Source organism: Pieris brassicae, chromosome 13 (genome assembly GCF_905147105.1).
Source record: "Pieris brassicae chromosome 13, ilPieBrab1.1, whole genome shotgun sequence".
Classification (NCBI taxonomy): Eukaryota; Metazoa; Arthropoda; class Insecta; order Lepidoptera; family Pieridae; genus Pieris; species Pieris brassicae.
This window is the reverse complement of record NC_059677.1, coordinates 5,667,423-5,686,963: the sequence shown is the minus strand read 5'-3', so window position 1 is coordinate 5,686,963 and position 19,541 is coordinate 5,667,423. Positions and strand designations below refer to the sequence as shown.

The following is a 19,541-nucleotide window of genomic DNA, read 5'->3' as shown; positions in this document are numbered from 1 at the left end:
GATAATAACAAACACAACAAAAAATAATTAACGAAATCGGTCCAACGGTTCACGCGTGACCGTGGCCAAGGGAAATATTAATAATAAGCCTTTATTCCACATCTTTGACATACATTTGATAAAAAAAGATAAATTTACACATTTAACTAAGATGCAGCCTCTGTCCGGGAGAAGGCCTCCTCCAACTTTTTCCACCCTAATTTATTTTGTGCCATCGTCATCCAATTTCTACCAGGGGATATAGGGATTCATTTATGTATATATAGATTCTCATGCATTTTCACACATGTATATCCTTTCTATAACCTATTTCTATATGTATCAAATTCTCCTCCTTGTAATATGTGTGACGTTTCAAAGCAAAAGTAAAATAAGTGATGAGTGTGACAAGTTGTACATTACACAACGAATTCATTGATTAAATAACGTTGAAGGTTGCGTTTCGTTATGTTCTTTAGTTCATGGTTAGTCTTTGATTTTCATATAGTAAAATTAAGAGATATTTCTCAATTTGTTTAATGAATTAGGGTACGTATTTGAACATATAAACGTAGTTAATATAGTGAATAGTGTATATGCTTTACTGTTATTTAGGTTATACAATAATTCACTAATTGAATCTCAAGTCTTGACCATCGCCGTTCAGTTGACAGCCTTCCTTCTATAGATTGCACTCCAGAGAATGCTCAAAGGAACTACACAACCTGACTCCATCATCCCCTTTCAACGCTCGTGAGAGTTTCACCCCTTCGTTGTTGTCCACGTCCACTGGTGCCACACTGAACGATTTGTATTGTCGTTAAATGCAAAGGAGTGGAATTTCTTCAGTACTTTCTTCAGTTTAAATGGGTTCATTAAGCGGCGGTTAAATACGTATCACCTGTAGAGGAATACCCTCCAATACACGGCCTGCGTATCACTTAACATCAGGTGGTATTGTGGCCAAACTTCTGTCCAGTTTTGTATAATTATTACACTAGTACACGACCTCCTCCAAATTTTTCCGCTGGTCTATCATTTTTATCAACTATTTTCCAATGATTGACTGCTATTTTATTTATTTTTCCCAAGTGAGTATCTTTTCCTTTTTCTTCTCACTGGAGTATATGCTATTTTTTAAAGGATACGTAACAGAGCATAGTAGACGTCTAAACACGGCAGTCATCGCAGCCCTTGGACACCCATTTTAGTCTGCGTTGTCAGCCTTTGAGGGTGGAGTATGGTATTTTGAAAAAGTGAAAGAATGTGTCTTTTGAGGCGCACCGTTAAAGACTTTCAGCCATCAAGGAGATGCTGACAAAAGTTTGAATTATTACCGCTCGAACGGGGTTGAATCGTGACATCAGAAATCAACACAAACAACTCTTCAGAACACTCTCTATAGTACAATTAAATACAGCAAAACATCTTAAGGAAAATGTCTTAGACAAGTCGACGCGTGACTAAAAGAGAAATTGTCAAAGAAATTTACACAATCCAAGGCCGCAGTCCAAAACTTTTTCGTAACTTATAACTAGATTTTAGTTAACAAACACAGACGTCGTGTAAGATTTTGATAAATATCCTTTCTGAGTTTCAACCTTGACCCTTGGACTCCACTCCATCGTTTTGACATTTAGTACGCTGCTACAAAATATACAATTCATCGAATATTAAATGATCGAAAATTGTCGTGTTTCATGTGGTCCTTTTTATTATTGTTTTGTCAAAGTAACTATGTCTTATGCTTTGCACTTCTTGCGCTCACGTTATCAATTTTTTTTATCACAGTGGTTGCCTGCAAGAGATCCCTCGAGAGCGATAAGGTTGCCCTCCTATTTATTAATTGATATAAATTTACTGTTTTTCTGTATGTATATCGAAGTGTAACGAAATTTGGAATGAAATAAAAAAAATACGTTTTGATACAAAGGCTGCCGCGTTGTTTGGGTTAGAATTAAACCAGACTCAGCTGGTAACGAAATTATGTAAATAAGTAATGAGAGTGTTAAAATTGCTTTCATTCTTATTAATCAATTTTAAATAAGCATTGTTAAGTGCCTAATCCACTGTTTTGCTAGTTCTTGCCTAACAACAAGCAAGTGCTAGAAAAATCTAAAACTTGGTAGTACATCTTTATTATTTTGCTTTTTATTTTTTTGTAACATTTGTTAACTATAATTGTCATATATGAAAAGATAGCTTGTAATATATACTGTAAACATAGTATAATGTATGATGTGGTCAACTTAAATTAAAAAATGTGTGCGTGTATTAGTGTAGTAGAAGTTTCACTTCAATAAATAAAATTCGTTGTAGATGTGTTTTATATATTAAAAACCAGTGGCGCTACAACCCCTGGCCACAGATCAGTCTACTTTGTGGAGATTCTTTCTTAATATGGAACCAGCTGCTGAAGTATTTCAGAACAAGTAATATTGAATCGCTTGTACTATATCGCGAAATGCAATCTGGTCCAATCAGATGTTTATCTCGGGGCTCGGATTTCAAACAATGGCGGATGCATTTATGACGTCAAATGACGTATGGGCATCACAAGTACGGCTATGGACAAGATGTATAAAATATGGAAAAACAGCAATATAACAAAAGACCAGGCTCGTGAAGACACTTATATTCCCCATATTTATGTACGAGGCTGAAAAGGTTACACCTTTGGAGACGTGGAAAGACAGAAAATAGACGCTCTGGAAATGTGGTTCTGGAAGAGAATGCTTGGGGTTTCGTGGAGAGAGTTTCGTACAAACGTCTCGATACTTCAAGAACTCGGTATTAAGCAGCGTCTGTTTTCAACAGTACAATCTCGCATCCTTACATTCTTCGGACACGTATCTCGGCGTGGTGTTCAGTCCATAGAACGCCTTGTCGTCCAGGGGAAGGTGGAAGGCACTAGACCGCGCGGAAGGTCACCTACGCGTCGGACTGACCAGATCAAGTCTGCCGTAGGAGGTTCACTCAATGAGTGCAGCAGAATGACCTCTAATAGGCAACGATGGCGAAACGTCGTGAAGAGCATCACATCTGCCCCTTTGATTACCACTACTATATAGAGATCAAGACCTGGAGATTCGGACCTTAAGTCGAAGGTTAAAGAGCCTACAAGTTCGCAAATGCACTTGCGAGCTGACAATGTGAGTGTGTCAATATGTGGCCAGGAGCCGTTTCTCCCCTGCTATATTAAAATCTTACTAGAGGAGTAAGTGAAAGCCTTCTGTGCCTGACACGCGCCGTAAACTTTCTGGTTCTAAAACATTTACTCACGTTGTTTTATCTTCAGCGTCCAAATGTTAAAAAAGGCATATAGAAAGAAAAGCCCTAGTACAGCCATTATGATAAATGAATAAAAAATCAATGGCGCTACAACCTTTTTAGGTCTGGGCCTCAGTTGTCTGTATCTGTTTCATGATCGTTTGTGAATTGAATAGGCAAGAAGGTGATCAGCCTTCTGTGCCTGACGCACGCCGTCGACTTTTTGGGTCTACGGCAAGCCGGTTTCCTCACGATGTTTTCCTTCACCGTTTGAGCGAATGTTAAATGAGCACATAGTAAGAAATTCCATTGGTGCACAGCCGGGTATCGAACTTACGACTTCAGGGATGAAAGTCGCACGTTGAAGCCACTAGGCCAACACTGCATTATGATAAATATCACATGAAATTATACAAGAGGTCACGTGTTTTCAAACATTGTTTTTGCCAGCCGCCAAACACTTTACCGATGTAGCTGACTTTGGTATATTCCCTAGAACAACAGTTCGAATAAACAGAGCATCGTGCCCAAATATCCGATTTCAGGTTAAGAGTAAACTGAACCTCCGTTTGTAGTCGGTTAAAATCTAATGTTAAGGCCATCTTAAAACACAATGTACGCCTAAGTGGATTCAGCGCATTCCATCTCTTACTTACTATACTTAAGCATTACAATCACGCGGAAGAGGCTTTACTAATTTAAGCGCAACTTAGGAAAGGTCAAGATTCTTACCTAAGATATTTGACATTATCAATTGATTGATTTTTTTTATACAGAACTGAACAGACATACAATTCCATCTTATATTAGGGGAGATGTGGCCTATTGAAGGACATGCCCGTCCAAATACCTATAGAATCGCTGCTTAAAGGAACCCATATTGTCTAGGGTCCAGGGAAGATGGAAAGGAGCAAAGAGTTTCACTCGACTCGATAATTCAAATTGTGCAGAGACGCACCTGATAACAACGAAGGTCTTAAACTCCAGGGTGTTTATAGATGAGCGCTGGTTGAAAGACATGATAGATTTCGTTTTAATGAGATTTTAAATTAATTATCTATTTTAAGTTGTGCAATACTCATCGATCTAAAAGTACCTTAGAATCATAATATTTATTATTATTAGTACTGGTTCTTAGAAAAGTAAGAATATGTTCTATATATTTTAAGAATTAGAATCCAGACTTATTACATAATTAAATCTATAACTAAGAATCTAAAGAAATCACAACAACTCAGTAGAAATTACTTAGGAACAAGCTCAACTAATTACTATTTTATATATATACCTTATCTTAATCTACTATAGGTAGATTACATTAATTTATTAATTAGAAATCTTGTCTTCCGTAGGCTACAAAAAGTAGAAAATCATGAATAATAATATTGTGAAGTAGTCCAGCGACAAATTCGATTTACAATAATAAAAAAAGTTATTCCGTCGAAAATACTGATATTAAAAAAAACCCAAACCTGTGCCAACAGGTGGCACAAGAATGGAATAAAATAAAATTACAAACGAAATACAAACAAGAAATTCATTAGGAAAAAGAATATATATATTGTAATTAATATATAATTCACGTATTTCTCGTGCATATGTAATCCTAAACTAATATAACTTCCTTTTATCAAGTTGAAATATAGATCCCATACTGTGCCTCCTCGCTAAAAACGCAATAATCTAAATCAACAAAACACACAAAACGCCCATCGTTTTTGCAATCACAGAATCTCCAAGAGTTGTGGTGGTACGTATATAATACGACAGGTTTAGATATCTGCGCACACTGACCCAGCATCGAGCATGAGAGTGGTGAGTGAAGTTGATAAATATTTGATCTGTGATTAGACTTTCCAACTTGTATTTGAACAATTTTTAAAATTCAGTCAGATGAACCAACTATGCCGTGAGCAGAAATTTGTATTTTAAACATTGGTTTAAGACTGGTTACTTATTCATTAAAACAATTTACAATATTCTATTTTAATGTAAATTTTCTGTCAAATTGTGTCAACAGATAAGTGCCCTAATAAAACTCATTTATAAAAAGTACTTTAAATAAAATATGAATTTAGTAGATCTTAACGTATTCGATTTTGACATGTGACATGTCATAATTCGCGCTAATTCTCGACCATCAATTATTGACTCTAATTAATTGACAGTGTACATACTCAGTCTTACATTAATAGCGAACATAAGCTATAATAAATTCAAAAAGTTAATAGGAAGATTACTTTTATAAAGTTAAACTAAAATAAATACTAATTAATGTATAGATAATGCATGAATCTGAGTACATTTGTCGTCTTAAAAACAAAAATGTTTAAACAATATTTTTTGCAGGTAATAATATTGTCAGTGGTCGCGGCCATAGTGGCTGAAGCACCATACCAGCTACCGCAACCAGGGCCTCAGGCTCCAGTTTTTAATTATCCAGTTCAGCAACAACAAAGGCCAAATATAATACTAAATTCACAGCAATCTAGCGGTGGTTATCATTACCAACAACCACAACCAAGGCCAAACTATGTGCCACAACCAAGACCTCAACCGCAACCAAGACCTCAACCTCAACCTGTGTATCCTCAACCTCAACCCAACTATCCCCAACCCATAACTCTGTTACCCCAACCCCTTCCCCAGCCATCCTATGGAGTTCCCCAGCCACAACCTACTTACCCACAACCACAGCCCAGCTATCCACAACCACAACCTAGCTATCCTCAACCACAACCCAGCTATCCTCAACCACAGCCTATCTATCTACAACCACAACCTAGCTATCCCCAGCCACAGCCCCAACCAATCTACCCTCAGCCACAACCACAACCATCCTACAACTATCCACAACCAGCACAACCTCTCCCCCAACCACAACCAATCCAACCACTCCCACAGCCAATCCAACCTCTCCCACAACCAATCCAACCCCTTCCACAACCAATTCAACCACTCCCACAGCCCATCCAACCTCTCCCCCAACCAATTTTCCCTCAACCTCAACAATCAGGATACTCCTACCAGCAACCTCCAGCTCCTTTGATCCAACAATCCAGCCAAGCACTATCCAGCTACCAGGCAGACTCTAACCAATACAGCAATGCCCAACTTTCACTCGGTCAGTACAACTCGCCTCAGCAGCAGCAAACCCACAGAGATGCCTTGGATGACCATGTCGTCAGTCGCGTACAGAGTATAATTAAAGACAACGAGCATTCCTCAGCGAGGGACCGTGGATACCTGTCTTTGGTGTCGGGTGTGAGCCTCGAGAACGCCCAGCCAAGTATAGAAATATCTTCCTTCGTCCAGAACTCGCAGCAAGCTGTAAGCCAGAACTCGCAGCAAGCTGTAAGCCAGAACTCGCAGCAAGCCGTAAGCCAGGACTCTGGTTCACAATCAGTGTCCACTGATTACGGATTGCCGAACCAAGCCGACAATAGCATTGCATTCATACCACAGAACAAACCAGCGATTTCATACGGAGTGCCAAATTAGTTTAAAATGAAAGACTTAATAAAGTATTATTTTTTAATTGCCATTTTTTTATTGTAATCTGTCCGGGCATGTTATCCTCATTAACAATGGGTATTGGGCGGCGGGCTGCAATCAAATAATAATTAGTCGTTTTGTAAGAGTTTCTATTTGAATACCAAAAGTTACTACGCATTGCTCAACAGTAGTAAAATAACGACCTTTTATGTAATATTTGACGTTATTTTCCCTTGGCATACAAATGTGAATTAATATAACCTTACAAATTTATTTCACAATAATTAAAATCCCCTAAAATGGTGTAAGGCCTGAGGCATACATTAGAGCAGTGTTTCAACAAGGTGGTCTTTTCGAAACAAACATTTTTGTACATGATTATTTGTAATTTCAGTTTATGTTTTCAAATTTGCTAACTGTATTTAGTTAACAATTTCCAAGTATTTCTTCCTAAAATCAATCATTTAAGGTACTTAAATTAATTTATAATTAATTCAATTTTAGATATTAAAAATGATGTATGTTCCATGGTGTGTCGTAAGAATTTTAGGAAGGCTAAAGGTGAGGTATGACCAAAGTGACCATTTGATTCAAAAAGGGACATTAAATAATAAGTATTCAATGAAAATAAACACTTTTTTGAAGTTATTTCGATAAAGTTACGAATCACAAAATGTCAAGTTAGTTGAACAGAAGAACAAATTTGTTTTAATATAGTTGGCTGCTGCTTAAATTTTCTGTTTCGCAAAACGGGACCATTTTGCGTCCCACAGTCCATTTTGGGGACACCGGGACTCGTAATAGGGAATAGGGACAGGCCCGTTCAAAACGGGACGTCTGGTCACACACACAAAATAGGTTGGGAATTTTTTGGGCTTCAAGTGTTACAACGAACAGTTAACTGAAAATGGTATCGTTTTGCTGTGTATTTTTTTTTAAATTATTTATATTTTTTTTTTAAATTGAATAAGACATATTTATAAATATTTTTCGGTTAGAATATAAAGTATTAAACTCCTGTTACCAGTGGCGTAAGAATGGGGCAAATGAGCTCATTTTTTAAAATTTTATTTCATTGTAAATGTATGCAGGTTTTCTCACGTTACCTTCACCGAAAAGCTAGCGAATAGATGATGAATGCATTGACATATTGTATTCTATGGATGAATGCAATACGCATTGGACCTAGCGTGGGGACTGCAGACCATTTTCTCGCCTAAGAGAGGAGTTACTTTTGTGATATTAGTGGGACATATACAACGTGTAATTGAGTACGATGAAAATCTTGTTAAAAAATTAAACTGAGAACTAATTTTTACTGATAGGGCCCCATCGAAAGGAATTGCCACGGGCCCCAGATGACATACTCAGGCCACTGCCTGTTACTGGTCAGTTGAAACACTTTTAAGCGATAATAAATAACAATTTTTTAAATTCATTTATTTCGATTATATTATTTTTGCAAAACATATATCGAAAGAATCTAGAAAATTAATATTTGCGGTTATTAATTACTGGCCAATTAGTATTTAAATATTTTAGAATTAAATATATAGTAAACGGGGATAATACAGAATTATTATAATGTGTATGATAAATCGTCATGTTGTGAATGAGAATAAGATTCTTTCAACATTATTATGCCTGCTCGGACCCATTACGGACTCCGCTATACTCATAAAGATAATTTTCATACATGCCAACTCCGCTTTGGTGGAAGCATTTGTATGAAAATCATCGTAACGAGTATAGCGGAGTCCGTAATGGGTCCGTTTTGCCCGCAGTGGAAGGCGGGCATTAGTCCTTGGTTTGACTCAAACTCAAAATAACTTTATTGATATAGGTAACCAAGTACACCTATGGACGTCAACAGAAAAGTTATTAATTTGATTCTAAATTTACATTTAGAATCAAGTTCATCAAGAGCGGATAATAAGAACTGGCAAGAAACTCTCCGCCAAGTTTTCAGTGATACAAATTGTTTGAATTGTTTAAATAATCCTCGAATTTATAAAACCCAGACTAAATTACTGCTTTTGGGTGACAAGAGAAACGTACTACGAACTACTAGACGCAGAAACAAACAGCTTTGCAGGTTTTTATTCTTTAATATTTTGGAACTTTTTGTTACTCATGGATAATTACAATGTTAAGAATTTGAAATGGGTCATGTATTTAATTTGTTACAAACAAAATCTAGCTCAATATGTTTTTAAATAGAATTTTAATTCAAAAACTTAACGCCTGGTCAAATATCGGTCAATTAAATTGAATTATTTGTTGGCTGTGGCCTGATTAAAAAAAGTAATATTATTGTATACCTTCAGTGTTTTTAAAATGACCAAGAAACTATTTTTAATTTGGTATATAACATCATGCCTGCGTTTTAATAAATTCAATTATAAAGGTTGTAATGCTAAACCGACCAAAGTCAATTAATTTCGACAATTATACTCCAAGCTTTGTATTTCTGTTCTTTAAACATTCTTAGTCCTTGGTTCGGCTCCCGGTTAAAGGACTGCTTCTGGGTATCAAGACAAACCGACTAGGTCTTGCATAACTAAGTTTATATTTTTTTAATTATAATATTGTTTTTTTTTAACAGCAAACGCGTCACGTAACACGCGTAAGTACATGAGTGTGTGAGTGTAAGTGAATGAGTGTGTAATATGTATGCATTACATTGAAAGGTCTGTTTTGTTTATTAATTCTAAACTAGACCCAAAAATTAAGCTCTAAATCTGTTTGATTCTATGTTGCGGCACGCTTTATATACCTAACATTTACCTCGTTTAACTTATAAACCTTTGTCATGGAAGCTAACGTTATTTAAATTACATATCTTACGAGTTATGTCACTGAACTCCTTTTAAACAGCTGAATGAGGACGATGACCGATTTGAATGATGTTTTATGTATGTGTTTGTGTGGCGCCCTAGATGGTTTAGATTCACAAATCAGCCCGGCAGATTATATCAATACAGCTGGTATATATAACAATGTTATGTGCATGTGTTCGAAATTAAACCGCTTTACAGATGTTAATGAAATGTTTTGTGTGTACCAGTGGAGTAGAGACTGATTCACATTATCAGATATTTATTTTTGTATAAAAACGTCTGTCGAATCTGCTAGTATAAATAATTATATATATAAGTTAATAATAAAATGAAATGTTAACAATAATCTGGACGCAGTAAATTGTAAAACGTCAAACGTTGTATTTAAATTGTAATATAACATTCTCGTTTCCGATAATGTCCAATAGGTCGACATTACTTATATTCTTTATAGGTACCAGAAGTGTCACTTAGGTTTAAGAACCCACAAATAAGTTACAGTTTTTAGTTAGTCCAGCGGCAGTCCACTAATTTTATGTATTAAGATCATGTTTTAAACGATTAAAGACAGTTGCCAGTTAGCTTTAAACAAAGTGTTTCATTTATTTGAGTGTCCCTCAAACAACAGCCACCGAACTTAACTCTCTACACCTATTGAAGGTAGTAACCTACCAAGAAATCGATTTTTATTAACAAACTAGTTGCCCCCGCGAACTTCGTTTCTCCTTAATGTGGTTTTAGTTAGCCTTAATACCGTGACACGAAAGAATAATTTCACTGTATTATCGACACTATAATTTGAATTTGATTTACACTTCGGTCTAAGTAACACGTGGTTATGCTAACACACAATGCTAAAAAGTAGAAATAATTGAATTTCACGGTATTTCGTTTACTACAAAATTAATTTAATTTATACTTTAGCCACAATAACACGTGGTAATCATAATATTGAATTGTAGCTTATATGACACGTTTCTCGGTTTACCATAGCAGTGCAATCTATTGATTACTTACTCAATCCAGTCGAAAAGTATCGGTCTGTTAGAATCTTTCGGAGTTAACAGATAATTGTGACTGTCAAGTAATTATAGACAAATAATTTGCGATAAAATAAAATTGCGACTATAATTAAAGATCTAAGCTATCCTATCTCTTAAGTTGGACCAGACTGTTCACGGTGTGCCAATTTAATTTAAAATCGGTTAAGTAGTTTAGGAGTCCATCACGGACAAACATCGTGACAGGAGATTTACATATATTAAGATTAAAATGGGATTATACCAATTGTATAGGATTATCACATGTCTGAGTTCCAAGTGTGAATGCAGATACATTTCCCGACTTAAACGGCTGTATTGGTTTAGGAGACGCATTTCCAACTTCACTCTGACCATCATTTTTCAGTTTCTATAATGTTAATAAACAGATATATATATATATATATATATAGTTTATATATAGACTTAGAGTGCTCTTTGTTTGGGATTTATTCCCATTCTTTAATAGAAATATACTGTTATTGCGATATTAAAGTGTTTTAAGTCTTTAACAATAATTCAACAATACATCCTTATCTAACTCCGAATACGTACGTACGTATTGTATTTGCCGACAATTAATTATACAGGTACCGACAAACTTCTTGAACACAAGGGAGTGGGGGAAAGTTTGCACATCGTAACTGATTTACCAATCACGTGATCGCCACGTCACTCTTAGTGATACCTAAAAATCGCTTCTGTGCAGGCAAGGACATTTTCTTAAGATGTTTGCCGGTATCTGTATCATAATTCGGTCATTCAATGCGCAGAGGCGATGAGAAATTAGGAGAAAATGATCATGATTGAATACAAGAAGGCAAAAGATCACGTAGTTTACCAACCAGATGGACCAATTAAGTGAAAGACCTATCATCCTCAAAAGTGTACACATCTATACTGAAGGCACTGGACAGAAACCATTGGAAACAGATCTGTTTGAAACGCGGACAATCGTCCGCTCCAGATGTTTCCTTGCTGACAAAGCTGACGTTCAGATACGAGCTACGGACTGAAGAGAAAGAGAGAGAAACACAATCCGTGGCTCTACAACCCACAATGCCTCAGATTGCATCAATTTATTAGTTTTATTTTATTAACTACTAGGTAATTAGCCTTCTGTGTCACACATGTCATAGTTTACTTAGGTTTGAGACAAGTTTTCCTGCATCAGCAAATACTAATTGCGCACATAGAAAGTAATAAGCTAATTCTATACGTGATTCGAAAGAAATTATTACGACTACAGGGATGAGTCTACGGGTATATTTTAGCATGTATCTGGCACCAGTTATAAAAAGCCAATTCAGATAATATTCCGGCCCGGAGGACCTATGTTGGTTTACATAATTATACACAAACTTGACTACATACAGCAAACTCCAACTAGAGTACGTTATATTATACCTCTGGATCCGCCTTTTCAAATATTGCCAATTTGCTTTGACTTGTGACTTTAGCTCTGATTGTGGGACATTGACAGCTGGCGTCAAATGTGACACTTTCGTTTATGCATTGGCAGGAAATGTTCTTCTTCGAATCACCACGTCTCGCTTTTGAACTTTTAGCGGTATTTTGTAATTCCTTGCCGTGCTGGTAACAAAAATGAAATTACCTTTAACTTTTACCTAAAGCCTAATTGAACAGCCAACTTGCTTATATTTTTATTTAAGGCAAGATTTGGAGTCTTATTGGATTACAGTCTGTCTGCAAACAATACGTGTATAAAAAAGAGTACAGGGTGCGAATGTGAATGAGAAACAAAGTCAAAGTCAAAATCATTTATTCATATAGGTAACACAACGTACACTTATGAAATCAAGGGCGTAGAACGGAAGAGAAGAACTGGCAATAAACTCTCCGCCACTCTTTTTAATCGCCAAGTTATATTTTTGTATTGCACAACGTTTGTAAGGAGCTGCAACCATTACACCATGTTCCACATGACATCAGCAGGAGGCATGGTCAAATAGGAGCACGCACTTTCATTCTCGTGGGAACAACACGCAAATACATAGTCGAAATAACTAACATCACCGCATACACGAATTCAAGTCCGAACAGTCACCACAAGTAGCACCCGTTCACGAGTATCACTTAATTTGTTATACACAGATAGCGTTTGATGCTTTGTCTAAGTCATAGTCGTGGTAGCATTTAAAAAATGTGGTAGAATGCGCGACCCTGGAGATTCACCAATGCAGCTTTGTAGAAACTCGACTCGGTGCAATTAGTGGGTCGTCTATACTCTAAATAGCAGAGTCTGGTGTAAGTCCAGTCTCACATACCCGTTCTACTTTCGAGGGCAAATGCATATCTACCTCGGATATAAAATAGCAAAACGGACAAATGTAGTCTATTTATTTACTTATTTCGTAATCATAGATGTAACATAAATAATAAAAACAATTTATACAAAATATATGGCCAGAGTTGGAATATTATATACATTTACGAAAGGAAAAACTCTATTAAAATTATTAAATACATTTAACTAAGTGATAATTAATTCAGGTGTTGTGTGATGGTGTGAAAGTGAGGGTATGTGCGAGAATATAACTCACATACACACCGTATGTGAGTTATACTATGGTTCGAGGAGAGTTAAGACGAAAATTATAATATTTCCATTTTAACAACTTATATATTCTATTTAAATTTATTTCAGTATTCCCACAACTAGTTACAATATCTACAGAATCCACACAAACAGGAACATTTAAAGTTTGCGCATCGTACACAGCGCGGGACACGAACGTCTCCCGCCGCCGCGCACCACCTAGTGATTCCTAAAAATCGTTTCTGCGCAGGCAAGGACATTTGGTCAAGATATTTGCCGGTATCTATACACACCTTCACGTTACCCTCACTTTTAAACCATCACACAACACAGCCAAATTAGGTATCTCTTAGTTAAATATTTGAACCTTTTCGTATATATTATGTATTCCATATTTGGCTATATCTTTTGTATAACTGTTTTTATTATATATTTTTCCTGTTAGTTGTATGATTACGAACTAAACAAACGTTGTTGTTTACAAATATATGAGCTTCATATTTAACAATGATTATTACTTAAAACGAGAAATAGTGTACAATATCTTTAACAAGTATTCCAAAAAGCTCACAGTGGGATCAACAATGGTAGCAAGGATTTTCTTCACCTCATCCCTATCATCAACTTCATCGTAAGGAATTTGATACACTTCCCTTTCAAGCAGAACGCTTGTGAGACTCTGCGATTTACGTTTTGCTTTCTGTGTTAGTGAACAACACGAGTAACCTCTGAAATATAAAGAACTTCGAATAAATATTTATTTTTGAGATTATTTAGGGAATTTATTACGACTTCAAAGGTTTGGTTTTCCGCTCGAACGGTAAAGGAAAACGTAGGAAACCGGCTTGCTTTAGACTCAAAACGTCGACAACGTGTGTCAGGTGCAGGAGGCTGATCACCTGCTGGCCTATTAGATTGAAACATGACCATGAGATCAGATACATAAATCTTTGCTGAATTTCCAGTCATATCAATATGACCATTTTAAATAAATGTATTTATTAACACCAGAAGCATAAATACTTAAATTTTCAAAGACTGAAAATGTAAAAAAGTAAATTAAACTCCACCTTTGGCAGGACTCCGAAGCTGTTCGAGATACCGTATGTTTAGGATGGAGCAGTATTTCAAAGCTTTTATTGGATCTGAAATAAGAATATTATTAATTATGTTTGTTGCCACCGGGGTGCGGCTCTCAAAAGATTTTGTAAACTATTTTAATTAAATAACAGATATTTAATAACAAAATGTAGATCGTTGCTGCCCCTGTTTGCTTTCCTACAACTCTGATCTATATCTGAATTCTAAGTGCTAAATTGTCCAACTGGTACTTAAGTTTTAGTGTAAAATCTGTGCTATGGGTGTGAAACGTGGAAGGTGGCTAACGACATCTTGCACCAGCTCCAAGTCTTCATCAACCGCTGCCTTCACCGTATTCTGGGAATCTATCAGCCCGGTAAGATCGGATTTTGTTGCCAGCATATCAAGTGGAAATGGATAGGCCATAAACTTCGAACAGATTCCAATGTTGTCCTTGATTGGAAACCGCAAGGAAAGCGGAAGCGTGGCGTCCCAAGTAAACCTGGCGTCGTACAGTTGCAGATGAGGCAAAGAGAGCGGGAAAGACTTGAAGCGAGGTGCAATACGAGGCTCAAGACTGAACCCCATGGAGACTCACTGTGTCCATGTACTTATTAGGGGTTAAATAGCCAAACATGTTAGTATCTTCAATGTTAAAATCTGAAATTGTGTTTACGTTAACGACTTCATCGTAAAGTTACAAATAGTCTAATGGACACATGCTGGCTCCTATATGCTTTTGCTAATTGAGTATAGGTTCATTTCTCGTAGAATCAATTATTGTTGGGATTTTACTAACAAAAACAATACCTTAAAGTATTGCCTTTGCTATTCGTGAGCCTTCTATGCCTTTTCCTAGGACTGTAAAAAGATTTTCAATATTAAACAAATAAATCAGTAAGTAAATATATATTTCAATCGAGCAAAAATATAGGGGTAAGATTCAGATTGTTGCGGGGAAGAAAACAAAGTGAAAATGACGTGTCTGTTTTAAAAACTATCTATGCTAATATTATAAAGAGTGAGAGAGATAACATTAGTTTTTTTGTAGGTACGTTTGCTATGTTTCCACACAAAAACTTCTGGACCGATTTCAAAAATTCTTTCACAATTAGACTGACTGACATAGGCATATAACATTTTCAAAAAATAAGGTTATCTAATAAAAATTTAATAATATGATGAAGTGTGAAAAGATTGGTGATAAAAAATATTGTACAGTATTATAGAACATATCGATCTACAAAGAGAATGTTTTACCCTGGGAAATTGAATCTTGGCCTTTCCCGAGACGGAACTCCAAAACATTTATTTTGCTCTCACAAAACAAGCAAACTACGTCAAATGTTGTGTAGTTCTAAGTTCTAAGACACTGAAATTTTACAAAAAAAAATGTGTGCTTGTACTACACACGTAAGTAAAACTTCTATATGACCTTATTTTTCGAAAAAAGATTTGCTATATGTAAACTTTACAGAAATTGGTTAAAGAAAGTTCAATTAGATAAAGTTTCATTTTACCTTATTACTAAGATATATTGCTAAGATTATTACAGAAATCAATTAATTGTAATAGAATTATTACTATCATTGTTATCGTTATTATATATTTTTGTTATTAATGGCTTCGAATCTCTTCGAATCAACCGTGGTAGGGACAAGAAAAAGATTGCGATTAACCGAAAAATGTGACGGTCAATTTTTCTCTAACGCCAATATCTTTTACTTCAATTAAACAAATATTTATTATATGATATACCTTTTTGGTCTCTTGAACTTTTTCGCTCCGCAAGAGTCGCACGGAAATCTGAAATAATTACATTTTACATACTTAAAATATAATTTTAATTTACGAGTAATTAGTGGTAATGGAACTGTTAATAAATTTGTCAAATTACACAAAAATTACAAAAATCTATTTATTAATGTTGTTAAGGCACTACAACCTTTGTAAGCCCAGACAGAGAGAGAGAGAGACAGTATCTGATACATCATTTGTTAATCTAATTGGCAAGAGTTTCCTCACGATGTTTTCCTGAAACTCCATTGTTGCACTGCAAGGGATCGAATGAGAAAGGTAATGTAAAAATACTTGTTAGATTTAGTTTCGAACTCCAGCGTCGAAGTCTTCTTCAATGTGTACTTTGAACGTCCACCTCCATCGTGGATAAATTCGTGATATTTCTGATCTAACCACATCGCAAAACCCTTTATTTCCGGTGCATTTGTGCTCATCGAGTCTGTCTTTTTCGGACAACGTTCCTGTTATTTGTCAAATATATCAGTTCCTAGTTTTTATATAGATATATTGCTATTGAAGTAAGATACTATAGGTGTAGGTATCATTTTTTTTATAGAACAGGAGGCAAACGGGCAGGAGGATATTTAGAATTGGTTCGGAAATACCTCAGTGGGGAGCTGGTTCTACATAGTGATATATATATATACAGGTATTTATATTTTAGTTATTCTTGTATAGGCATTTATCAGACTTTATAGATTAGTGCTGATCCCGTGGCTAAAGAGTGTGCCTCTCAATCCTGAGGCCGTCGAATTAGGCTGAGAACCAAATATATTCTCCTTCTCTGAGCACAATTTACATTTGTTCAAACAGTCAGACAGAGGGTTGATCACCTACTTGACTGACAATGTACTATTACGAAACAGAGATCTGACGCCAAGACTAGTAGAAGTAGATTAGATGAATTAACACTTAAATTTTAAGCAAAATTAAATTAAAAGGAGGGCAACTGGCGGCCTTATCGCATTAGGCAACCACTGTGAGAAGAGAAAAAAAAAGTATTAAATTGGATAAGGTAGACAAGAAGTGCAAAAATACATATTACACATTGTTGTTGAGAATAAACTAAAAAAGACGATACATGAAAATTAAAAAGTGAACTTTTTAAGATCAGTCTCACGTCAGTTAGTAGTTAGTAGGAAAGTTAAGGATAGGATGTGCCAGAATATACCAGAATGCGTTATTATATTTGGGACCTTTGCGTATGATGGGGTACCTGATGAGCGTTGTTAGATCATTAAAATTGCAAATAATACATACAACTTCATCAACAGAAGCAGTGAAAACTTTAAGGTAGGCGTAATTCGCGTAAATATCCATTCACCTGTGTATACCACCGGAATGCTTTGACAAAGCAATTTGGGTTACGCTTTTTCTCACCACTTTTAGGTTTCTCACGGTACGGCTGAAATAATTGTAATATAAACTCAAAACGTAAATGTAATACATCTCGCAACCAACTTGTTTAATTAGCCGTTCAATCAGCAGCCTAGCCTCTTAACTAACACCGTCGTTTAACTAGCGGCCTGAACGATATTCTACGTAGCATTTGTTACAACATTTAATAAACTGGCTAATCTTTAGGCCTTTCGTACGATTGTGACAGAGACTGTGTGACAGAAACAAAAAAGATAAAACATCTGATATAAATAAATATTTATTTACATTGCTTGAGTCAGGCACAGCTAAATTCACATTATTGTTGTCACTACACTCTTTGGAAAACACAATGGTGTGGTTTGCCGATGCCATATTGACAGTTTGAAGAATGTAATGAGGCTTTTACCCTAAATGAGCCATATAAAAACTAAACCACTAAAAAAGAATTGTAACTTAAATTTTTTAAAACTTATACTGACACAACTAATACTAATATTAAGGAATGTAAACTAACTTTAATAATAATAACAATGAAGCGTTATCGACCCAAGTCATTTGTCCAGCTGTTTGATTAACTGGCTGAACATCATTCAGGCCGCTAGTTAAACGGCAAGGCTGTTAATTGAACGGCTAATTAAGCTAGTAGGCTGCGAAGTTTACATACAAATAAATATTATTATAATCACTGATGCGAATAAATATTTTCATTACACGAAATAAACGATGATTTATTTCTATTTTTTCAATTGGCTGTATTTTATAAAATTATTACTAAATGAGATACTATTTGTAATAAGCGTAATGTTGATCTTTCGATAAATTGATTAAAACAGAAAATAATTAAATTCTATTAGTAATATGTAAAAGTCCCGACCACAAGAAGAGATAACAAAGACAGACGAAGAAAATGGTCAACAGAAGAAAAAGAAGAGCTTTTGTTTTGATATTACAAATCCAGATTAAGAGGAGCATGATACAGAGGCAGATTATACCTTTTTTATACAGAATTCCCATTTCGAGCAGTGCTGAGGTCGTAGGCTCGATCCCAGCTGCGCATCAATGAACTTTCTTTATATGTGCGCATTTAACAATCTCTCAAAGGTGAAGAAACTGCTTCAGGAAGCCGGCTTGCGTCAAACCCAAAATGTCGATAGCGGAAGTCGATCACAGGAGGATCACCTACTTGTCTATTAGATTGACACATTATCATGAAACGCATACAGAAATCTAGGGGCCAGACCTGAAAAGGTTCTGAATTCATACAGAATACGTACCTTAACATAGACAACAGTAAATTATGGAACGTCAGAGCCTTTTCTCGTGACGATCTCCAGCTGTACGCTGAGCAGGTCTAAGTCAATCTTACAAAAAATTTAAAGAAATATTCTCACCACATTTGTATAATATACCAATGGTTGCATCGGCCAAGGAGTTATATTATTGTAGTCAAAACATTCTGAATGCTCATCACTTGACGATGAAGACATAGATAGTGTACAAAATTTAGACTGTTTAAATGAAAAATGTTAATTTTCACGTTAGATTTAAAGATGTCAAAAACAAACCAGAACGTCTATAATGTATTGTTATTGAAGGAGTTTCTAATACAGATTTCTGTCATTCAGAATAGGTTTTTATTAATAACGCAAGTACTGACACACCGTCGACTTTTCGTGTTTGTGAAGTAAGCAGAGCACAAAATATCTTTTTGGAGTTATACTTCTTTTGGCGATTTAGGGAAAAATGATGAGAGTACCTTTTTACGATGCGCGCGCATACCGTCACAAAAAAACCGACACCCTGAAGCATAGTCAACATTATAAAATAAAAAATATCAATTTATTTAATTATATAGAAATATTTTTTTTTGTGATATTTAAATAAACTTTATTTAACTGGATAATGCGTGACTAAAACTTGCAGTGTATTAAATACCTTTTTTCTATTGTTAGTGTAGTTCACACACACATGTTTTTTTAAGAAAGCAAACAGCAGCAATTCTTTTAGATTTCTAAACAAGTTCTCAATAATTCAAATACAAATAAAAAAATCCTCTATAGTTTAAAAAAAAGAGTAAGAAAAAAATTATGAGCATTT

At 35.4% G+C, this 19,541-nt stretch overlaps 2 protein-coding genes across 5 annotated transcripts; one reads left to right on the top strand and one right to left on the bottom strand.

Moving 5' to 3' along the window:
- The first annotated feature begins 5,049 nt into the window (after positions 1-5,049).
- On the top strand, positions 5,050-6,781 carry LOC123717900 (alpha/beta-gliadin MM1-like). The gene is made up of 2 exons (XM_045674152.1): positions 5,050-5,064; positions 5,599-6,781. The coding sequence occupies exons 1-2, from the start codon at positions 5,056-5,058 to the stop codon at positions 6,748-6,750; spliced, it is 1,161 nt and encodes a 386-aa protein (XP_045530108.1). The 5' UTR covers positions 5,050-5,055; the 3' UTR covers positions 6,751-6,781.
- Positions 6,770-19,025, bottom strand: LOC123717901. Of its 4 annotated transcripts, none has more exons than XM_045674157.1 (11): positions 18,836-19,025; positions 17,325-17,469; positions 16,356-16,525; positions 16,023-16,070; positions 15,075-15,125; positions 14,255-14,329; positions 13,756-13,912; positions 12,032-12,217; positions 10,869-10,994; positions 7,851-7,960; positions 6,770-6,855 (listed from the first exon to the last, which is right to left on the bottom strand). In XM_045674157.1, the coding sequence occupies exons 2-10, from the start codon at positions 17,382-17,384 to the stop codon at positions 7,853-7,855; spliced, it is 981 nt and encodes a 326-aa protein (XP_045530113.1). In that variant the 5' UTR covers positions 17,385-17,469; positions 18,836-19,025; the 3' UTR covers positions 6,770-6,855; positions 7,851-7,852. The 4 variants fall into 4 exon arrangements, with proteins under 4 accessions (XP_045530113.1, XP_045530109.1, XP_045530110.1 ...); XM_045674153.1 differs by having other exon boundaries at positions 17,389-17,469; XM_045674154.1 differs by lacking the exon at positions 7,851-7,960 and having other exon boundaries at positions 17,389-17,469.
- Positions 19,026-19,541: the final 516 nt, after the last annotated feature.

What these genes read in the sequence shown, in the direction of transcription:
- LOC123717901 (XM_045674153.1), bottom strand. Translation starts at nt 18,931, where the DNA reads ATGTCTTCATCGTCAAGTGATGAGCATTCAGAATGTTTTGACTACAAT. An exon ending in AGCAAAGGCAATACTTTAAG is followed by an intron (nt 14,330 to 15,074) that starts GTATTGTTTTTG and finishes TTCTTATTTCAG; the next exon opens with ATCCAATAAAAGCTTTGAAA. An exon ending in GCTTCGGAGTCCTGCCAAAG is followed by an intron (nt 13,913 to 14,254) that starts GTGGAGTTTAAT and finishes TTTATATTTCAG; the next exon opens with AGGTTACTCGTGTTGTTCAC.